At 29.4% G+C, this 22129-nt stretch overlaps 3 protein-coding genes across 3 annotated transcripts; 1 reads left to right on the plus strand and 2 right to left on the minus strand.

Annotated features, from left to right (window-relative positions):
• Positions 1 to 747: 747 nt before the first annotated feature.
• Positions 748 to 951, plus strand: OCT59_012910 (uncharacterized protein; the record flags this gene model as incomplete). The annotated part of the gene is made up of 1 exon (XM_066140455.1): positions 748 to 951. One exon carries the CDS (start codon positions 748 to 750, stop codon positions 949 to 951), a length of 204 nt encoding a protein of 67 aa, XP_066001337.1.
• A 12650-nt stretch (positions 952 to 13601) lies between these two features.
• OCT59_012911 (uncharacterized protein) lies at positions 13602 to 15218 on the minus strand (the record flags this gene model as incomplete). The annotated part of the gene is made up of 2 exons (XM_066140456.1): positions 13602 to 14850; positions 14956 to 15218. 2 exons carry the CDS (start codon positions 15216 to 15218, stop codon positions 13695 to 13697), a joined length of 1419 nt encoding a protein of 472 aa, XP_066001338.1. The 3' UTR covers positions 13602 to 13694.
• A 628-nt stretch (positions 15219 to 15846) lies between these two features.
• Positions 15847 to 17362, minus strand: OCT59_012912 (uncharacterized protein; the record flags this gene model as incomplete). The annotated part of the gene is made up of 2 exons (XM_066140457.1): positions 15847 to 17005; positions 17100 to 17362. 2 exons carry the CDS (start codon positions 17360 to 17362, stop codon positions 15847 to 15849), a joined length of 1422 nt encoding a protein of 473 aa, XP_066001339.1.
• Positions 17363 to 22129: the final 4767 nt, after the last annotated feature.

The following is a 22129-nucleotide window of genomic DNA, read 5'->3' on the forward strand; positions in this document are numbered from 1 at the left end:
TTATACCTCGACTAATTGAAGCGATGAAGCCAAGGTATACTCCACGATACAGGCAAGTCAAGTCTTGGCTCTCCGCTTTACATAAACATCGCAGAGTGCGCTTGTTATATAAACAACGCGGCACTTTAGACAAAGATAATCGCTGTCTACATCGAAATAATCGGTTAAATGAGGTAAATAATTTCTTTATTATTTCAAAAAAAAAAAAATCTCATCATTCGTCGAAACTTTAAATATAGAAAAAGGCACGTCGAGTTAAAGGCGCAAAATCGCTTTTCGACAAAAATGACGAAAAACTGGAGAATTATGATCGAAAAGAACTTTTGAATGTTTTAAGTGACAACCGATATCACTCTCCAGAGTATTCTGAATCAGATGAGGAGCAACCAGACAGTAAAAGACATATCAATGTTTATAATCCGTCTTGGAGATCTGAAGAGGTTCGATAACTTATTTGTCGCATTTTTTATTTTTTATTTTTTATTTGTATTATTTTTTTCGTAATAGGATTGATTTTTTTTCTAATAATAGTTAATAGATTTATTACGAAATGTCTTGGACCAACACGCTTTCTCTCTTCAATCTGCACAATTGATACGAACGCGAAATTATGACGATGAGATATATAATATCGTCTCTCGTCATCCACGAGGTGCTCCAAATTGGACCTATGTGGAGCAGAATATGCCGGCCGATACTGACTTTTCTGAGCCGGAGACACTGATTCAAACGATGGAGAATCTAATAATGGTGGAAGATGCGGAAGTGTCGGCAGAGATGGACGAAATAGTGGTAATAGAAGATTCGGAACCAACGGGAATGGAAGAATCGGAACCAACGGAAATGGAAGAATCGGAACCAACGGGAGTGGAAGAATTGGAACCAATGGGAGTGGAAGAATCGCTGGAAACGGAAGATAAAACAGACAAATGGTATAAATTTGTACTTTAATTTTTGTTTGAGTTTTTATTATACTAACTTTTTTTTTCGAATTTTAGATTGTGAATTCATCAGTTTTTTTTGGATTTTTTTTTGAAAATTATGGGATTTTTTGTGGAATTCTGGATTGAATTTTTTTATTTTCGTAGGAAATTTTTATTAATTTAGTATTATTTTGTATTATTTTCGTATTGTTTACGTATTATTTACGTATTATTTTTGTATTATTGTTGTAGGAAATTTTTATTATTTTCGTATTATTTTAGTATTATTTTTGTAGGAAATTTTTATTATTTTAGTATTATTTTCGTATTATTTTCGTATTATTTTCGTATTATTTTCGTAGGAAATTTTTATTATTTTAGTATTATTTCGTATTATTTTAGTATTATTTTCGTATTATTTTAGTATTATTGTTGTAGGAAATTTTTATTATTTTCGTATTATTTTAGTATTATTTTCGTAGGAAATTTTTACTATTTTTGTAGGAAATTTTTGCGATTTAATTGATTTAATTAAATAATTGGTAAATCAATCGAAATAAAATCGGTTTTAAAACTTAAATTTGCTAAATTTCGTCAAAATTATTATGGTCGATTTTATTTATTTTTGCAAATCGGCAAATTAAATCAATATCGATTTTTAAACGAATAGTCGATTGTTTATGACGAATTTCATTTGCATGGCAGGTTCGAATTTTATTGATATGTACAGCCGATTTTTTTAACTAATTCCGAAACTTTGCCAATTTCTAATAGGTGTTACGGTGCAAATCGTCCATAAAATTAGTTGCCGATTTTTTTGGTACTGATCGGCTAATGTCAGACCGAATTTTGTCCAACATTCGGCAATTTAAAATTTTGCCGAAATGGACTATTCTGACCAGTGCTTATAGTCATATACGGACATTTATGTCCATGATATTTGTTGATAATGCTCCTTGTCAGATATGGCTGTGATATTTGTTGTCAATTGCTCATGATGATACTCCTTGTCAGGTACGGACATTTATGTCTGTAATATTTGTTGATGATGCTCCTTGTCAGATATGACCATGATATTTGTTGTCAATTGCTTATAATGATACTCCTTGTCAGGTAAGGACATTTATGTCCGTGATATTTGTTGATGATGCTTCTTGTCATATACGACCATGATATTTGTTGTCAATTGCTCATGATGATACTACTTGTCAGGTACGGACATTTATGTCCGTGATTTTTGTTGATGATGCTCCTTGTCAGATACGACCATGATATTTGTTGTCAATTGCTTATAATGATACTCCTTGTCAGGTACGGACATTTATGTCCGTGATATTTGTTAATGATGCTCCTTGTCATATACGACCATGATATTTGTTGTCAATTGCTCATGATGATACTACTTGTCAGGTATGGACATTTATGTCCATGATATTTATGATAACCTTTGTCAAGTACAGACATTTATGTCCATGATATTTATGATAACCTTTGTCAAGCACAGACATTTATGTCCATGATATTTATGATAACCTTTGTCAAGCACAGACATTTATGTCTGTGATATTTGTGATAACCTTTGTAAAGCACAGACATTTATGTCCATGATATTTGTGATAACCTTTGTCAAGCACAGACATTTATGTCTGTGATTTTTGTTATATTTATGATAATCTTTGTAAAGCACAGACATTTATGTCTGTAATATTTATTATGCTTATCCTCTGTCTTATAATAACCTTTGTCAAGCACAGACATTATTTATGTCCATGATTTTTGATTTTTTGCACCCACCATCCAGTATTTTAATTATAAATAAGGCAATTTTATAATTTTTGACTGCATATTCATATACCAACTTCATTAATAAATATTTTATATCACCTTATAACTATAAAAAAGGCAATTTTTTTTCAAGTTTACACATTAATTTGACTAGGTTTAAAATAATTTTGCACAGCAAAATTTGTCAGAATTATTTGGCCAGAATTATAAAATGGACATAAAGTCTAGTTTGCAAATTTGACCAGAATTATAAAAACAGACATTTATGTCTATTTTGTAAATTTGGCCAGCATTATGAACGTAAATATTTTAACTAATCATCCAGTGATCATAAATAAATAAATTATAACTTGTTAGCTTTATCTTATTAAGATATATTAAATGGTGGTAATGTGGCAATTTCATATTTCTATTAGGCCACACAGATTCAATTTTTCAGTTCACGTAACATTGAAATTTAAAATCGACTTGGGGACCCAGGTTTATTGTTTATTAGTAAAGAAAGTTTATATATATAATCGTGACATTTGATTGGTTGACTTTTAGAAGGGAGGAATTTATTTTCACTCTAGAAGTTCTCAGCCGCATGATAAACTTACCCGCCAATAAAATTACGTCCTGATCACGTGATAAATTTTTTATATATTAACTTTTTTTTATTGAAATTTGAAAAAGTAACCCGGCTGAGTGAACTGAAAATTTGAATTTGTGTGGCCTTATCATTAAATAAAAAGTTATTAGCATTTATAAATATTTAAGAATATAAAAAATTCTTTCAATAAATAATGTTAATATCTTATTATTTATTAATTCTAAAGGTATAAAACTACCACCATTTAAGATATCTCAAAAAATAATCCAACAAGCTATATTTTATCTTTCTGTAATTACTTGATGCCAAGTTAACTTTTAGCATTTTAGTGTATTTAACCAAATAATAAACATTTTTTTTATTGTATTTTGATATTCAATATATTCAATAAAAAAGATATACTAGATATTATTTTATTATTTATTTGAAATATAAAGATATATTATAAACATTGTGTTTTATAAATATTATGTAAATTTTGTAAAGAAAATTTACAAAATTTATAATTGATATAATATTACCAATTACTATAATTCATTTTTAATTGTTATAAAATAATACATTACATATTTATGGAAGTTAACATATATATATCACATTAAGAATTTATAAGGAAGATATATAAATAAACTTATAAATTATATTATATCAATTATTATAATTTATTATTTTAATTACTATAAAGATTTTTTAATATAATTCAACAATTAATTATTCAATTCATTACATATACTATTATATAAGTTATAGTATAGATATACTATTTGTTTTGAATTTAGAATTTAAAAATTGGTTTATTGAAAAAAATATTGATTTTTTAATTTTTTATTTTTTTACTATTAGATGCCAATTATTTAAAAATTGTCAGAAAATTGGATCTTTTAATGATTAGTCATTAGTATATTAAATATATGTAGTAATTACATAAATATATCTAATATTTAATTCAATTAAATAGTAAATTAAAATATATATAGAAGTTACATAAACATATTAGTATTTAATGTAATTTAGTATTTAAAATTATTTATTAAATAAAATATTAATTTTTTCATTTTATCTCCCTCTTTTATTAGATGCAAATTATTCTAAACTTGTTAAAAAATTAGATTCTTTAATTATTAGTATATTACATATGCATAGAAGTTATATAAACATACCTATTTAATGTAATTTAGCAATTAAAAAATTATTTATCAATAGGCCATTGATTTTTTTTTTGATTTTATTTTTTTTCTAATTAGATACTATAATTTATTTTAAAAATTATTAGAAAATTAAATGATTTGATTTTTTTTAATTATTTGTATATTGAATATTTATGGAAGTTAGATAAACATACCTATTTAATGTAATTTAGTATTTAAAAATTATCTTATTAATATAAAACTTAATTTTTGTTCTGTTTTTATTTATTTATTTATTATTAGATACAAATTATTTTAAATATTGTTAGAAATTGGATCAACAAAATTATTAAAATTAGATTTGCGAATATTGCAGTAATTGTTACAGAAATGTTATTAGTACATTTTTTCGCAAATCCCAAATTTTTTTTTTAATAAATAATTTTGTTGATCCAATTTCTAACTTCAATCATCATAATTTCAGTCACTAGTGATCATCCTGATGATAGAAAAATTCTTCTAACAATATTTAAAATAAATTGTGTTTAATAACAAATAAATAAATAAAGTTTTATATTAATAAGATAATTTATAAATACTAATTACATTAAATAGGTATGTTTATTTAACTTCTAATAGACATGTAATATATTAATAATTAAAAGAGCCAAGTCATTTAATTTTTTAACAATTTTTAAAATAATTTGAATTAAATAAAAAAATAAATAAAATCAAAATAAAATCAATGTTAATTGTTAAATTACATTAAATAGGTTTATATAACTTTTATGTATATATAATGTATTAATAATTAAATATTTTGACAATTTTTAGATCTAATAAAAAGAGTAAATAAAAAACAAAAAAAAATCAATATTTTATTTAATAGATAATTTTTAAAAAATAATTAAAAGATCTAATATTCTAGCAATTTTGTATTTAATATTAATAAATAAAAACAAATTATTTTTAAATGTTAAATTGCATTAAACAAATATGTTTATATAACTTTCATAGATATACTGACTTATATAATAATATAAATAAACTTTATAGCAATTAAAATAATAAATTATAATAATTGGTAAAGTTTGTTATACATTTTCTTTACTATAAATTTATAATGTAATATAAATATGTTATATTAAAGTAAACTTAATAATAAAATTATAGTAATTGGTAAATTATCATATCAATTATAAATTTTTACAAAATTTTCATATAATGTTTATAAAACATGATATCACATATATACTTTCATATGTCAAATAAATAATAAAAACAATATAAATATCTTTTTATATGTCTAATTTTTATTGATTATCTAGATACAATAAAAATAATTTATTTTTGGTTAAATATACCAAATTACTAAAAGTTAAATTGCATTAACTTGCCATTAAGTGATTGTAAAAAGATAGTATACAGCTTATTGGATTGTATTGAGATGTATTAAATGGTGGATTTATAACTTTAGGATTAATAATAAATAATAAGATATTAACATTTTTTTGAAAGAATTTTTTTGTATTCTTAAATAATTCTAAATGCATTCAATAACTTCCCATCTATTAATGATAGAAACCACTATTTAACAATTTAACTTATCTTGATGAGACAAAGCTAACAAGCTATAATTTATTTTTCTATGATCACTGGATTATGATAAGTTACCTTATAAACTAAATTTGGATTATTTTTTTGCATAAATTTGAGCTAATTTTAAACTGAGTCCATTTGGTATAAATTTAACACAAAAACTTTCTATAAGGATTAAAATATCTATATTCATAATGCCAGCCAAATTTACAAAAACTGTTCATTTTTATAATTCTGATCAAATTTGCAAACCAGACATTTATGTCCATTTTATAATTCTGGCCAAATAATTCTGACAAATTTTGCTGTGCAAAATTATTTTAAACCTGGCCAAATTAATCTTGAAAAAAAAATTAAGTAAATGTATGAGTTTTAACGAAATGCATTTATAAATCAATGAATAACGTAAGACAAGTATAATCACGTGCTAATCGGCCATTTTATTAGCTGCGGCAAGTTAGTACAAAGAATAATTACATCATAAATAAACATATTACATAATCATAAACAATTAAACTATTATTTTACTATATATAGACTACAATTCCCACACAAGCCTCTTTAGGCCGTTTTTACTAAACTAGTAAATAGGGTGGGAAAAATGGGAGGGAGCGTGATTATACTTGTCCTACGTTATTCATTGATTTATAAATGCATTTCGTTAAAACTCATACATTTACTTAAATCAATTTCATAACTCCGGACAAGTATAATCACGTGCTACTGCAGAGAATCATTAATGACTTCGTCTAAAGAATCGTGACCCACACGTGCTTCCGATAAAATCAACGAAGAAACCTGATTACGTTCTAACATCAATTTAATACCCCTTTGGTAGAAACGGTGATAAACCGAATTACTAGACCAATTGCCAAGTGCTAGTACGGTCTCCAATCCAGCCCCAGCATTTTGAGCGAAAAAAGCTGCCAATACACGCATATCTTTAGCTGTTGAACCCGAAGAGGAAATCTTTAAAATAGATTTTATCCATCCGGCAATAGTATCCACGGAAGCTGGTGAGTGAGGTTCTTTTGTAATAAGAAAAAGAGCGCGTTTTTGATCAGCAGATACACGCCATAGGGAAGTTCTTGATAACAAAGAAGTAACAGCTTCATATGGACAAAGATGTCTTTCATCTGGGTAAACACCAACAAAAATCTTTTTTAATCGGGATTTTGTTGTGGAGGCTGAATGTGCAACCGCGATATTATATTCCTTGGGTGCGACACAATTGAACGAAATAGAAGACCTTGTCTTGGTATAATCAAAAGCATTAATCCGATGAAGATCTGACAGACGACACGCTGAAATCAAAGCCAATAAAAAGGCTGTTTTGCAAGTAAGTTCTCTAATAGACATGGTTGAATTGTCACCCAAGGAAACAATAAATTCTAACGAAGGAATAATATCAATAGCGTCATCTGACTTTGAAGTAGGAGGCTTATCGATCCGAATAGCTTGCATAGCTTTTAAAATGTCTGGGTGAGTTCCAATTGAGAAATTATCAATTCGTTCGTGGATTTCACTAATGGCTGATCTATAGCCAGCGATAGTATTATATGATTTTCCAAATGTCAACATGTTGGAAAAAAATTCACAAATCTTATTTATAGGGCAAGTAACAGGATCGACGTGTTGTGAGTCACACCAATGTTCCCATACTCGAATAGCTGAAGACACTGTTCTTGAAGATCTATTATCCACTGACAATGAGAGTAAGTTAATAGTTTTATCCGAAAAGCCTTTGTCTTTGTTCCTAGTCTGGAAATATTGCAAGCGAGCAGTTTCCACTGTGGATTGCGAAGTGGGTGTATTTGGGGAGGTGATGATGGGCAAAGAATTTCGTTGGAGCAAATCAATATCGGTAGATCTATTAATAGGCTCATTAATAACGGTAACCATGGGGCTGACGGCCACATCGGAACCAGAATAGTCATAGAAGCCTTTTCCCGAATCAGTTTTGCCAATATCCGTGGAATTAAAACCCAAGGAGGGTTCGACCATAGTTTCATTTTGGACCACTTTTGCCGAAAAGCATCCATCCCTTTGGCAAACGGATCCATTTTCCATGCATAATAACGGGGAAGTTGGGTGTTGGTTCTGCTTGCAAATAGATCCAATTGATAAGGACCCCATATCTTGTTGAATACGTTGAAGATTTTGCGATGTAACTTCCATTCGTTCTTTTCGATAATTATCCTTGATGCTAGATCTGCTTCCACATTTTTTATGCCGGGAATGTGTTCCGCTATCAACTTTAGATTGCGTTTCAGACATAATGTCCACAAATTCTCTGCAATCTTTGAGAGATCCAGAGATATCGTCCCGCCCTGATGGTTAATATAAGCTACACACGTCATGTTGTCTGTTTGAATCAATATCGTTTGATTCACTAGCTCCTTGAACGTGAGAATGGAGAACTGAATCGCCTTCAGTTCCAGAATATTGATGTGAAGAGTTGACTCCAACTGAGTCCAATTTCCGTGGATAGTCAAGTTGTCCTGGGACGCACCCCAGCCGGTATTTGACGCATCTGTGTGAATTATAGTACTTGGTTCTTCCTGGATTAAACTTCTTCCATTCCAGGAAGGGAGATTTTTTATCCACCACTCGAGCTGCAACTTGCTTTCGTCGGAGAGCTGTACTGTACCGTTCCACCCGTGCAGTTTCAGACCATAATTTTTGTCTCGGAGCAGAGCTCTGGAGTATAGACGAGCTGGAAAAACCACTGACGTTCACACGTCAAATGATCAAAAATAGGCAAAAAAAATGGCGCAAATCGCATAAACTATTGGCAAATTTGTATAAACTATTTACAAATAGTATAGGTTAATTCGTAAATTGCCAAAAACAGCCAAGAATAGCCAAGAATAGCCAAGAATAGCCACTGCTTTTCGCGCCATTTTTTTTGCCGATTTTTAGCATTTCGACCTGTGGTTGTTGCCAATATCTTTCCGATTAGAGACGCTAGCTTCCGGACAGGTATTTTGGATAGATGTACTGCCTTTTTGCATTCGTTCACTAGGTCCTTTACTTTTGTCCGCGGGAGGACAAAGGTCATCGTCTTTGTGTTAATCTTGAAGCCTAGATACTCTATCGATTGAGAGGGTACGAGCATTGACTTTTCTTTGTTGATTGTAAATCCCATTCTTTCTAAGGTATCCATGACTTCCTTTAACTGTTGTAACGCTTCGTCTTTCGTCCTTGCCATTATGAGTATGTCGTCTAGATATATCATCAATCTGATGCCTTGATTCCGAAGAGATTTTATCACTGGACGAAGGATCTTGGTGAACACCCTCGGACTTGTTGTTAAACCGAAAGGTAAACATGTGAAACAAAAACGTCTGTTCTGGAAATCGAAAGAAAAATAAGGTTGTTGGTCCACTGCTAGGGGAACATGGAAGAAAGCTTGATTTAAATCTATGGACACCATATAATCGTTCCGTCGGATCATAGATTTCAACAATTCTAAGTTTTCCATTTTGAAATGTTGGTAGTATACGAACTGATTCAGTTTTCGTAAGTCTATGACAGGTCGGAGTTTCCCCCTTTTTTGGGTACTAAAAACAGGTCGGACAAAAAACATGGAGTATCGATATCTAATTCTCGAATTGCTCCAATCCGTAATAATGCTTGAATCTCGTCGTAAAAAATCTTGAGATCTTTCTTGTATTGGCGATTGGGTGAAATAGGATGAACTTCTAAAGGAGGGACTGTTAACCATTCTGGACGATAACCATATTGGACAATATCTGTAACCCAATTTTTGCCAAAAGACGCGATCCAATGGTCTTTGAAGTGGGAGATCCTTCCAGCGATCTTTGAGGAAGTTGAAGAAGAAATTATTTTTGGTTGTTTGTTGACGTGCTTGACTGAAAATTTCCCTGCGATTGTGAGTGTGATTGGGATCGTGAATAATTACGGTTCTTTCCTTTGTAAGAATTGTATGAATTTTGAGATCCTGTTGTAGGTGATTTAAAACTGACAGGAGAGTATTGTTTCTGTTTTGAATTTTGTTGAGCTCATTTCTTTTGAAAAGCAGCTTCATTAAACAATTTGTTAATTTCATTTTCTTGTTGAACCAACTCTGGTAGTTTATCCCCGAAAACACCTCGTTGACCGGTAGGTTTTCTATAATTGGAAGAGAGGTTCTTAAGTGCCAGTTCCCTACGTAGGTCGTTTCCGTATGATGAGGCGTCCAAAAGGAGGGCTCTTGAGTTGAGTACTGTCTGTTCAAGTTGGAGCCAAGACTCGTAAGAATCTCCAGAGTCTTCGGTCGGCTTTGAAGCATAAACCATCCTGAGTGTATTATCGATCGGTCTAAGAACTGAGGACGTTTTATAGAGCAGTCTACTATAGTTTTTGTCAGTTTCTTTATCAAAACGGGACATGATGGATAACATGCGTTGTTCCATCTTGAGTGGTGTAAAGGATATATCTTTATTTCGAGGTTCAGCCTGAAAAATTTTTTTCTTAACAACAGGCTCGAGAGAGTTTCCACAATAAATTTCTGTGGGTAAGTTTGCCATGGGACCGCAAGCAGTCCAGGTATTTGAGTCGTTTTCCTCAAAATCGAGGTCATCTTCATTTGTATTATTAATATTATTAACGTTTTCTTCGTTAGTCATTTCTTGAAGATGTTAACAAGAGCGAACCGCAACAAGTTAAAAACGGCCTAAAGAGGCTTGTGTGAGAATTGTAGTCTATATATAGTAAAATAATAGTTTAATTGTTTATAATTATGTAATATGTTTATTTATGATGTAATTATTCTTTGTACTAACTTGCCGCAGCTAATAAAATGGCCGATTAGCACGTGATTATACTTGTCCGGAGTTATGAAATTGATTTGCCTTTTTTATAGTTATAAGGTGATATAAAATATTTATTAATGAAGTTGGTAAATGAATATGCAGTCAAAAATTATAAAATTGTCTTATTTATAATTAAAATACTGGATGGATGGGTGCAAAAAATCAAAAATCATGGACATAAATAATGTTTGTGCTTGACAAAGGTTATCTACCATAAGACAAAGGATAAGCATAATAAATATTACAGACATAAATGTCTGTGCTTTACAAAGATTATTATAAGTATAACAAAAATCACAGACATAAATGTCTGTGCTTGATAAAGGTTATCATAAGACAAAAGATAAGTATAATAAATATTACAAACATAAATGTCTGTGTTTGACAAAGATTATCATAAGTATAACAAAAATCATGGACTGGTCTTGACAAAGGTTATCACAAATATCACAGACATAAATGTCTGTGCTTGGCAAAGGTTATCACAAATATCATGGACATAAATGTCTGTGCTTGACAAAGGTTATCATAAATATCATGGACATAAATGTCTGTGCTTGACAAAGGTTATCATAAATATCACAGACATATATAAATGTCTGTGCTTGACAAAGGTTATTATAAATATCACGGACATAAATGTCCATACCTGACAAGTAGTATCATCATGAGCAATTGACAACAAATATCATGATCGTATATGACAAGGAGCATCATTAACAAATATTACAGACATAAATGTCCGTACCTGACAAGGAGTATCATCATAAGCAATTGACAACAAATATCATGGTTGTATATGACAAGGAGCATCATCAACAAATATTACGGACATAAATGTCCTTACCTGACAAGTAGTATTATCATGAGCAATTGACAACAAATATCATGGTCGTATATGACAAGGAGCATCATTAACAAATATCACGGACATAAATGTCCTTACCTGACAAGGAGTATCATTATAAGCAATTGACAACAAATATCATGGTCGTATCTGACAAGGAGCATCATCAACAAAAATCACGGACATAAATGTCCGTACCTGACAAGTAGTATCATCATGAGCAATTGACAACAAATATCATGGTCGTATATGACAAGAAGCATCATTAACAAATATCACGGACATAAATGTCCGTACCTGACAAGGGATATCATCATGAGTAATTGACAACAAATATCACAACCATATCTGACAAGGAGCATCATCAACAAATATCACGGACATAAATGTCCGTACCTGACAAGGAGCATCATTATGAGCAATTGACAACAAATATCACAGTTGTATCTGACAAGGAGCGTCATCAACAAATATCACAGACATAAATGTCCGTACCTGACAAGGAGTATCATCATGAGCAATTGACAACAAATATCACAGCCATATCTGACAAGAAGCATCATCAACAAATATCACAGACATAAATGTTTTGTATATGACTATAAGTGAGTATAATAATATATTGTTGGATTAAATTAATTAGCATGATTTGTTTCTATGACACAGCATGACAAGTCAAAGTATATTACAGACATGGGTTAAAACCATGGGCGGACCACGAAGGATATAACCTAGACACTTGAGACATGAAATGTATTGGTTAGAACCTTTGTCGATCGGTTGAATGGGGTGGAACTCTGTGGATCCATTCCACGTGGTTTGTTACAGGGTATTCGGAAAATATTGGTTCCACTTGGAATTTCCATGATGGTTCCACGTAGAATTCTCAGTAGATCTTAACCGGCAAAAACTTCCTGATAGTAGATTGTTGAAAATTATATGTGATTAGGCCTTTATTCATGATTATTTTATTTACTATGAAAAATAATTGTAATCCAAAAACTATAAAAAGTTTTGAAATAAATAATAGCAAATTTATTTATTTTATTTATAAAATTAATAAAAATTTTTGCAAATATAAAATGAATATTAAAAATTATAAGATATTTTTCATAAAATTGATCGAATTAGAAGTTTTTTTCTGATTCGTTTAACATACATAAAATCTGTAATTTCAAGCAAGTATTATTATTAAAATTTGTTCAATATATCAAATTAAGATTAATTCTTGGGAGATTAATTTCACTAGCAATAATCAAGATTTCGACATATAGTTACTTAAAGGCTAAATCCTTGCTTCATAAGTATTATATTATATCAAAGTTTGAATTTATTTCCATGCAATTAATTTTTTTTGGGGAAAAAAGTTATAAATTTTCTTACCTCAATATCAATAGGTATAATAATATTTGATAAACTGATAAAGAAATAAGGAAAACGATAATTTAAAATAGTCACACGAACACGAAATATTTTACGTACGGATCATTGTTACTACAATAGTTATACTATAAATTCACTAACCTACAAAAATTCTAGTGCATTTTGAGATAGTTTCGGTACCTTAAAATCTTTTGACCCAAGAAACCTGACTCAAAGTCGGTCACGTGATTTATCTAACTCGACACACCATTTTTTCTATGCACAGCAAAATGTTCTTTCTTACTTCAAGAATCCTGAAAAAAAAAGATAGAATCCATTCATTTGTTAAAGAGATGAGTCATATCTTTAAATTTGAGACATTACATTTGAAGAAATTAGATCCGCTAAATCAATTAACCCAATTATCAATTCATACATCAACATTATTATATGAACGAATTTAGGATTATCTCGTCAAAAATTTAAAATTTTATTTCTTAATAATAAAAAGTAACTTTTCCTACGATTAGTAACAATCGATTTATTATTGAAAAGTAGAATTTTATTTGGAAAAAAATCTTTTTTTTTTATTTGATCATAACATTAGGAATACACTAGGATCCTTAATTATTAAAATATTAATCATTCTTTCAAAATTTGAAATATTTCATATTCTTCTACGGAAAAATTGTCTTTAGTTTCTCTAATTGATTTGTCATAACATCCATAATAAGAACAACAACTCTGATCATAGCCATTTTCTCCAAACAAACAAAATTCACCAAAACCAAATAATGGACCACCATTAATGTGATTAAATATAGCATAATTTTCATTTTTTACGCGACTTAAAACATAATTTCCAATATTTTCCTTATTCTTAAAAGATAATATAAAACTGTCTTTAGTAATGTCATAGCCACCTTTAGAATTCCATGAGAGCGGATTATATCCTCCAAGAATTTCATTACTATCTTTCACTTTAATAATTGATATAGTATGAGATTTGTTATCACAGATCTCATGAAATTTACTAGGTGAAAATCCATCACGAGATCCACGAAGAATTAATTTAAATTCGTACAAATTTTTGATTTTATCGGTAATTTCTAATTTATCAATCCATTTCGAGATTAATTCAACATGTTGGAATGTAATAATTCTTGAATCAATACTTTTTGGGCTAATTTCTTTTGTTATCTTCTTTGGTTCCGGTTTGTTATTTGGTTGAATTATAAAATATTTAATTAATTTATCACGTAACTCTTTGGGTAAGATTTTTTTATATGGATATACTTTATCCACAAATTCATTTGGAGTTAAATTATTGAATTTAATTAAAGGAATAAATTGTTGTAAAGTATTCTTTAAAGTATTAAAATCATCTTTTGAGTAATTTGAAGGATCTGAGGAAATTTGAGGATTTTGAGCAATACCCCATTTAAGTACATGTTCCCAAACTTGAATATCACTCATTTGAAAATTATCATGTTGAATAAGAGAAATCAAACAATTTTCTGAAAGTGTAGTAAAATCGATTGAATTAAAAATTTTTTCTGGTTCTTTAGACATCAATTCAGTACAAAAATTTCGTAATTCCATGAAAGAATTATTTTCAAAACTTGTTTTATATAACAAGTTAAAATTTTGTTCCATCCAATCCTTTTTGTTTTCAATTAAAAATAATTGTAAATGAGTAATTAATTCTTGAAGATTAAGTTCACTGGAAGCAATCAATATTTTAATAATATTCGAGGTATTATATTCTTCCAAAGAAAGTCTTCCTCCATAAATGTATCTAAAATAAAAATATTTGAATTTTTCCATAAGAATGTAAATATATATACACATATATTTTTTTTGAAAGAAAAACTCATCATAATTTATTAATTCCAATTCTCACCTTAATATCATTTGAAAAATTTCAGGTAAAATATTTGGTAATTTAATATGTGTCAAAGTTCCATCATCCCTCTTTTCATTAACGTTGGTTGATAAAATTCTTCGCAAATAAGAAGAACGATAATTTAAAATAACCATGTGAGCACGGAAAATTTTCACGTAAGGGTCATTACCAACTTCAATGGTAATATCATAAAATTCATTATCTTCTAAAATTTCAAGTAAATTTTGAGATAATTTTGGTAAAAATTTATTATCATACATTATTTTCGAATTTCGTATTTTTCAGAGAAACGAAGAATAAAAAATAAAAAAAAAAATACAAAATATTTGTTGAACCAAATAAATATTCGATCATTGATTTATTTGGTAATTTCGGACCGAAAAACATCCGAGTGAGGGGGTCTAATCACGTGATCAATTTACGAAATTTACGAGTCTTAGAAGCAATAGTTTACTTAAACACTCACAAGAGTCCTGGAAAAAAAAAGATAAAAAACAAAGGTAAATCCATTTATTTGTTAAAGAGCCAGAAATTATCATCATTTATGAAATAATTTTTCACAATGAGGAATATCTTTAAATTTGAGTCGATTCAGTTAAACTAATTATCAATTCATATATCAACATTATTATAATAACGAATTTATGATTATCTCGTCAAAAATTTAAACTTCATTTCTTAGTAATAAATATAATAAAAAAGTATTCAACTTTTATACGATTAATAACCTTCGAATTATTCTTGAAAAGTAGAATTTTATCAAACAAAAAAAGATCATTTTTTTTTATTTGATCTAACTAATTTACTTACTAGTTCGTAATAACTAATAATTATATATACAACATATTATGAGGAATAAACTAGGATCCTTAATTATTAAAATATTAATCATTCTTTCAAAATTTGAAATATTTCATATTCTTCTACGGAAAAATGGTCTTTAGTTTCTCTAATTGATTTGTCATAATATCCAGAATAAGAACAAAAACTCCGATCATAGCCATTTTTTCCCAATAAATATAAGTCATCACGACCAAATAATGGACCACCATCAATGTGATTAAATATAGCACAATTTTCATTCTTTACGCGACTTAAAACATAATTTCCAATATTTTCCTTATTCTTAAAAGAGAATATAAAACTATTTTTAGTAATGCTATAGTAGCCACCTTTAGAATCCCATGTGAGCGGATTATATCCTCCAAGAATTTCATTACTATCTTTCACTTTAATAATTGATATAGTACGAGGTTTATTATCACAGATCTCATGAAATTTACGGGATGAAAATCCGTCACGAGATCCACGAAGAATTAATTTAAATTCGTACAAATTTTTGATTTTATCGGTAATTTCTAATTTATCAATCCATTTCGAGATTAATTCAACATGTTGTAATGTAATAATTTTTGAATCAATACTTTTTGGGCTAATTTCTTTTGTTATCGTCTTTGGTTCCGATTTGTTATTTGGTTGAATTATAAAATCTTTAATTAATTTATCACGTAACTCTTTGGGTAAGATTTTTTTATATGGATATACTTTATCCACAAATTCATTTGGAGTTAAATTATTGAATTTAATTAAAGGAATAAATTGTTGTAAAGTATTCTTTAAAGTATTAAAATCATCTTTTGAGCAATTTGAAGGTTCTGAGGAAATTTGAGGATTTTGAGCAATACCCCATTTAAGTACATGCTCCCAAACTTGAATATCACTCATTTGAAAATTATCATGTTGAATAAGAGAAATCAAACAAGTTTCTGAAATAGAAATGAAATCGATTGAATTAAAAATTTTTTCTGGTTCTTTAGACATCAATTCAGTACAAAAATTTTGTAATTTCGAAAAAGAATTATTCTCAAAACTTGTTTCATATATTAAGTTAAAATTTTGTTCCATCCAATCCTTTTTAGTTTCAATCAAAAATAATTGTAGATGAGTAATTAATTCTTGAAGATTAAGTTCACTGGAAGCAATCAATATTTTAATAATATCCGAAGTATCGTATTCCTCTAAAGAAAGCCTTCCTCCATAGATGTATCTAAAATGAAAATATTTGAATTTTCCGTAAGCATATAAATATTTTTTTTTTTTTTTTTTGAAGTCGACATAATTTATTATTTTAATTCTCTTACCTCAATATCATTTGGAAGATTTCAGGTAAAATATTTGGTAATTTAATATGTGTCATAGCTCCATCATCCCTCTTTTCATTAACGTTAGTTGATAAAATTCTTCGCAAATAAGAAGAACGATAATTTAAAATTACCATGTGGGCACGGAAAATTTTTACATGAGGGTCATGACCAACTTCAATAGTAATATCATAAAATTCATTATCTTCTAAAACTTCAAGTAAATTTTGAGATAATTTTGGTAAAAATTTATTATCATACATTATTTTCGAATTTCGTATTTTTCAATGAAACGAAGAATAAAAAATAAAAAAAAATACAGAATATTTGTTGAACTAAATAAATATTCGATCATTGATTTATTTGGTAATTTCGGGCCGAAAACATCCGAAGGTCTAATCACATGATTAATTTACGGCAATAGATCTTTCTCAGTAACACAAACAAATTTTCTAAGATGCAGCGAACATAACTCGGCATATCAAAGCTTTCAAATTAAAAGCCTTAACCACATCCTTCCGCGTGGAGATGTACTTATTAAACATTATCCTAAATTATATTCGGACACAGGCATACCTTGTCCGATTTGTTCGAACCACCCGAATCACCTTTTTTTTTTTTTTTAAATAGTAACGCATTTTATTTTTTAAATTTGATACAAATTACATAATTGATTATTAAAATACTTAGAGAAACTTAGAGATTTTCGAAATAAAATTTCTCAAAACCCTATAACTAAGTAATTTTCGAACAAATTTCTAGTACTAAAACTATGCTAAAATATATCTAATCTAAATATTTTGTCAATTTGACAGTTGTATCCCACGTTTTTGCTATACTATTCCCATCTACAATTGAACCTGTCAGTCTTTCTAACGTTACTCTACTAATTTTTTTATTAAATCTATTTTAATTTGATTTTTCTAATTTTCCTTCTGTTTTTATTTTTTTTCTATTAATTTTTATTTGTTATTTCGTATTTTCCTCCAAATTTCCTACTAACTTTTCTCTTTTTTTCCTAAAATCCGATTTTTGTATATTAGCTTTTCTCTTCTAATCGTTTAATTTCCTCGCATCTTGGTATCCATAAACGATCTTTAATTTCATCATAAATAAACATCCAAAGCCTTTTTATCATCAATTTCTCCTCTTTCTTATTTGATAAACTATTGAAATTTTCGTTGTATACACCTCTAATAATTCCCATTTTTTACTTTTTCCTCTTAAATTATTGAAGGGCTTTTTAAAATACTTATAAATTCAATATTATAATTCCTCAGAATATCTATATCTTCATTTTGGTTACAATTCTTTAAATTCTGTTCAAAACGATATATTGATTCTTGTACAATTTCATCGATCGAGAATTCGTTATCTTCGCAGATCCAGATATGTTCCCAACTTTCTACTTCGTTTTTTCCGCATCTTATACATATTTCATCTTCTATTTTATCACCCGGATCACTTTGGCTTTTGCGCCAACCTTAGACCTCTTATTAACAATACCCTAAGAAATCATAAGGATAACTAAACTTATGTCTCTTATTGATTCCAAGACGCAAAAACACAATTAAATTATCCTAGATGTGTTAATCGTTATTCTTTTTTTAGTGACGTTCCACTTATGTCTGAGGATTCTCATGAAATTTATCTCGTTTTACATCAAATTGTCCCTCAGAGCCTTTATGATCCGATCAACTCATTTACATTTAATATGAAATCAACTCGTGATATTATTTTTGAATTCTTTTTGTCAGTGCAACAATGCCTTTATCAAACCATTTAGCCTCAACACAACTCCTTCCTGCGTGCCTGGGAACGCACACAAGGGATTAGTAAAAAGAAAAAATGGCACGTTAAACGTGCTCCCAAGAAACATGCACTTCATACCGCAATTTCTCCAGGCTCTCCGAGGCTTCACGTGGGACTGAACTCTCCTTTGGTCGTAGCTGATCCGTTACCTTCACCTCATGACTTGCGCACTTCCGGACCTGCGATTTCGCCTCCACCCGAATAGGCCTCCGATTCCTTTGTGGTTTGTCCTAGTTACATCTAATTATTTACATTCTGGTGGATGGACCGCTTTTTCTCATTATAATAGTTATAAATTTTATACTTTTTTTCGGTTCCTTTTTCTATGGTTACGTTTTTTGACGATGCTGGTCATGCCTAGTGTTATTTATTATAAATAACAGGCAGGATGGTCCCTCTAGCAGTGTTGGACTATGACCTAGAATGACCACTATGACCTATATGACTAGTCATAGGTCATTTGGTCATTTTGAATTTGTAAGATCATATGACTACAGTCATAAATTATTAACCAATCAAATCATGGTATTTTATATAATAAAATTGGAAGAAATTTTTTATTTTTATTTTTATTTTTATAATCCACTCATGTGGACACGATTACAGTAAGATAAACATGAACAAGATAAATCAAGTCAAACACTATCTAAAACTATACTATAATCTAAATCACCCGAGGATGATGCCACCCTGGTGCGGTTACAGGAACTGTGGAGGCTCAACCGAAGCTTTACCAACCACCTATTGAAGAGTTATAAGGATTTAAGAAGAACGAAAATGAAAAAAATAAAAAATAAAAAATTAAAAAAAAAAGAACTGGGGAAAGGAATATGATCATATAGGGAGTAAAAATGGGGGAAATAGAAAAAAAAGCAGAAGCTAAAAAAAAAACTATAGGACTGCTCTACAACTACCTACAGTTCAACTAAACACTCCTTAAAACACCCAACTACATCTAGTGTTTGGATCCGAAGCGGTTTTATCCGGTTTTTATCCAGTATCCGTTTCGGTTAATTCAGGATAGAACTATCAGAATTACCAATTTTTTGATTCATAATATATTAAATATTCTGGTCGAAATTATAGTCTATTCAGAGCTGAGATTTAAAATCTTTTTTCGGCAATAATCTCATTTAAAATATTTAAGATTTTATCTGGATCAAAACACTAACTACATCCTCGTGGGATCCTGCATAAATTAAAAAGTATAAGGGTTCGTAACGTTAGTATCACTTCAGCATTACATGGGTACGAAACGCCTTCTTTAATTCGAAGGATTTTGCTCAAAATCTAGGAGAGGAGATTCAGGATTGATTTCAACAAAGACCGCGTGTCGTCGTTCACTTTGGTGTGTTTTTTGGATTTATTGCGGGAATTTTTTGAAGAGGTAGAGTACCGCCTGCTTCCCTTTGAGGGATTTTGAGTTTTTCATTTTGTCTTTATTAGACTTGGGTTTTTGTTTAACATAGGGAAAACAGGGCGGACATGCATTATATCACAATGTCGATCACTTGCCGATCATGATATAAGTGATATCACGTTAAATTTGAAGCTTTATTCCAAGCAATAAATGTTCTGACAATTTATGTTAAATTATTTTATTTAATAGTTTCATTTATCAATAAATTAATATAAAAGTATTGTGGCAAAATAAGGTGTGTTTCCAAAGTTAGATTTTACGTCAAATTTTCAATAATTAATATATATGCTATATATATGCCGATCATCTGCTAACGTGACTTTGAAGCTTCGGGCGAAGCCACAGATCTTCGGGCAAAACTTGAAACTTTTACAGTATATTATTTAGGTATTCAAGAATCAATGGCTATAATAAACCTGGATAATTTTTGATAACCCAAAAGTTATCATTAAATAAATGTTTACAATTATTGTAAAATTAATATATGTCTGATATTTGACAAAATCTTTATGAATTATTTTAAGAACTAATTTATTAACAATAAATAAAATAAAGTAAATAAAATCGAAATTTTATACATTATTATGTAGAATTTGTGAAAAAACTAATTCAACGGTATTTTTTAATGTGATAATATTGGACAAGTGATCGGCAAAATGATCGGCAATATTGTGATAATATGGGGATGTCCGCCCTGTTAACATAGGGGGAGTTTGATATGGTCATCTTCCAAGCCTGTGGCACCTCTATAGCAGAATGTAGTTGTTTTTGGGACTCGAAATCAAATATTTATTCCCTTTGTCCAGTATAGAAGAACCAGACCTAGCCTTAAGAGTCTTGTACACAAAGTCTCCAAAGGATTGCCCTTTATAATAATTTTTAAAATCTTTTTCGGGGCGTCTGATGGGATTAGTACTTTATCCTGGAAACGTTCACGTTCCTTGCGGTCCTTGAGTTTCCAGAATCCTGGGTACCAACGCATGGTCACGTCATCCAATAATTGGCACCAGGTTCTCATAACAAAATCGGTGTCTTAAATCCGTCCATAAACTTATAATTATAAGATAGTTATATAGATCATGTGATCATTAACCAATGACATTATGATTATATAATTATGACCAATAGGCATTTGACCACTGGTCATAAGTACATATGAATGATATGATCATGGTCATTGTCCATCACTGCCCTCTAGTGGGGTTGAGCGATTCGTTTGGTTTGGGATTTTTTTCGGTTTTGTAAATCGTTTAAAATAAAATAAAAATAAAATAAAATAAATCAAATCAAATTTTCTAAGATTTTTTTAAAAAAATAAATTTTTCTACCCGCACATGCCCTAAAAGTACTCGTCACCGCCGGCACCGCGTTTTCACTGTTTATATTTATCTGAGGGACTTAGTCACAGTTTCTTTTTTCGCCTCCCAAAATTATTTTTTTCACATCCTATAAATTACAAAATTCTAGTGCATTTTGGGATAGCTTCGGCATCACCTGACTCAAAGGTTGCTCACGCGAACTTGATACCATTTTTTTCTAGGCGCAGCTAAATGTTTTTTCTTATTTGAACGCTCACAAGAGTCCTGGAAAAAAGATAAAAAAGATAGAATCCATTCATTCGTTAAAAAGAATCATATCTTTAAATTTGAGACGTTACATTTGAAAGAGTTCGATCTACTAAACACCAATTATCAATTCATATATCAAGAACGAATTTATGATTATCTCGTCAAAAATTTAAAACTTCATTTCTTAATAAATATAATATAAAAAGTATTTAACTTTTCCTACGATTAAT

The sequence above is a fragment of the Rhizophagus irregularis genome, chromosome 20 (assembly GCF_026210795.1).
Source record: "Rhizophagus irregularis chromosome 20, complete sequence".
NCBI classification, from domain to species: Eukaryota; Fungi; Glomeromycota; class Glomeromycetes; order Glomerales; family Glomeraceae; genus Rhizophagus; species Rhizophagus irregularis.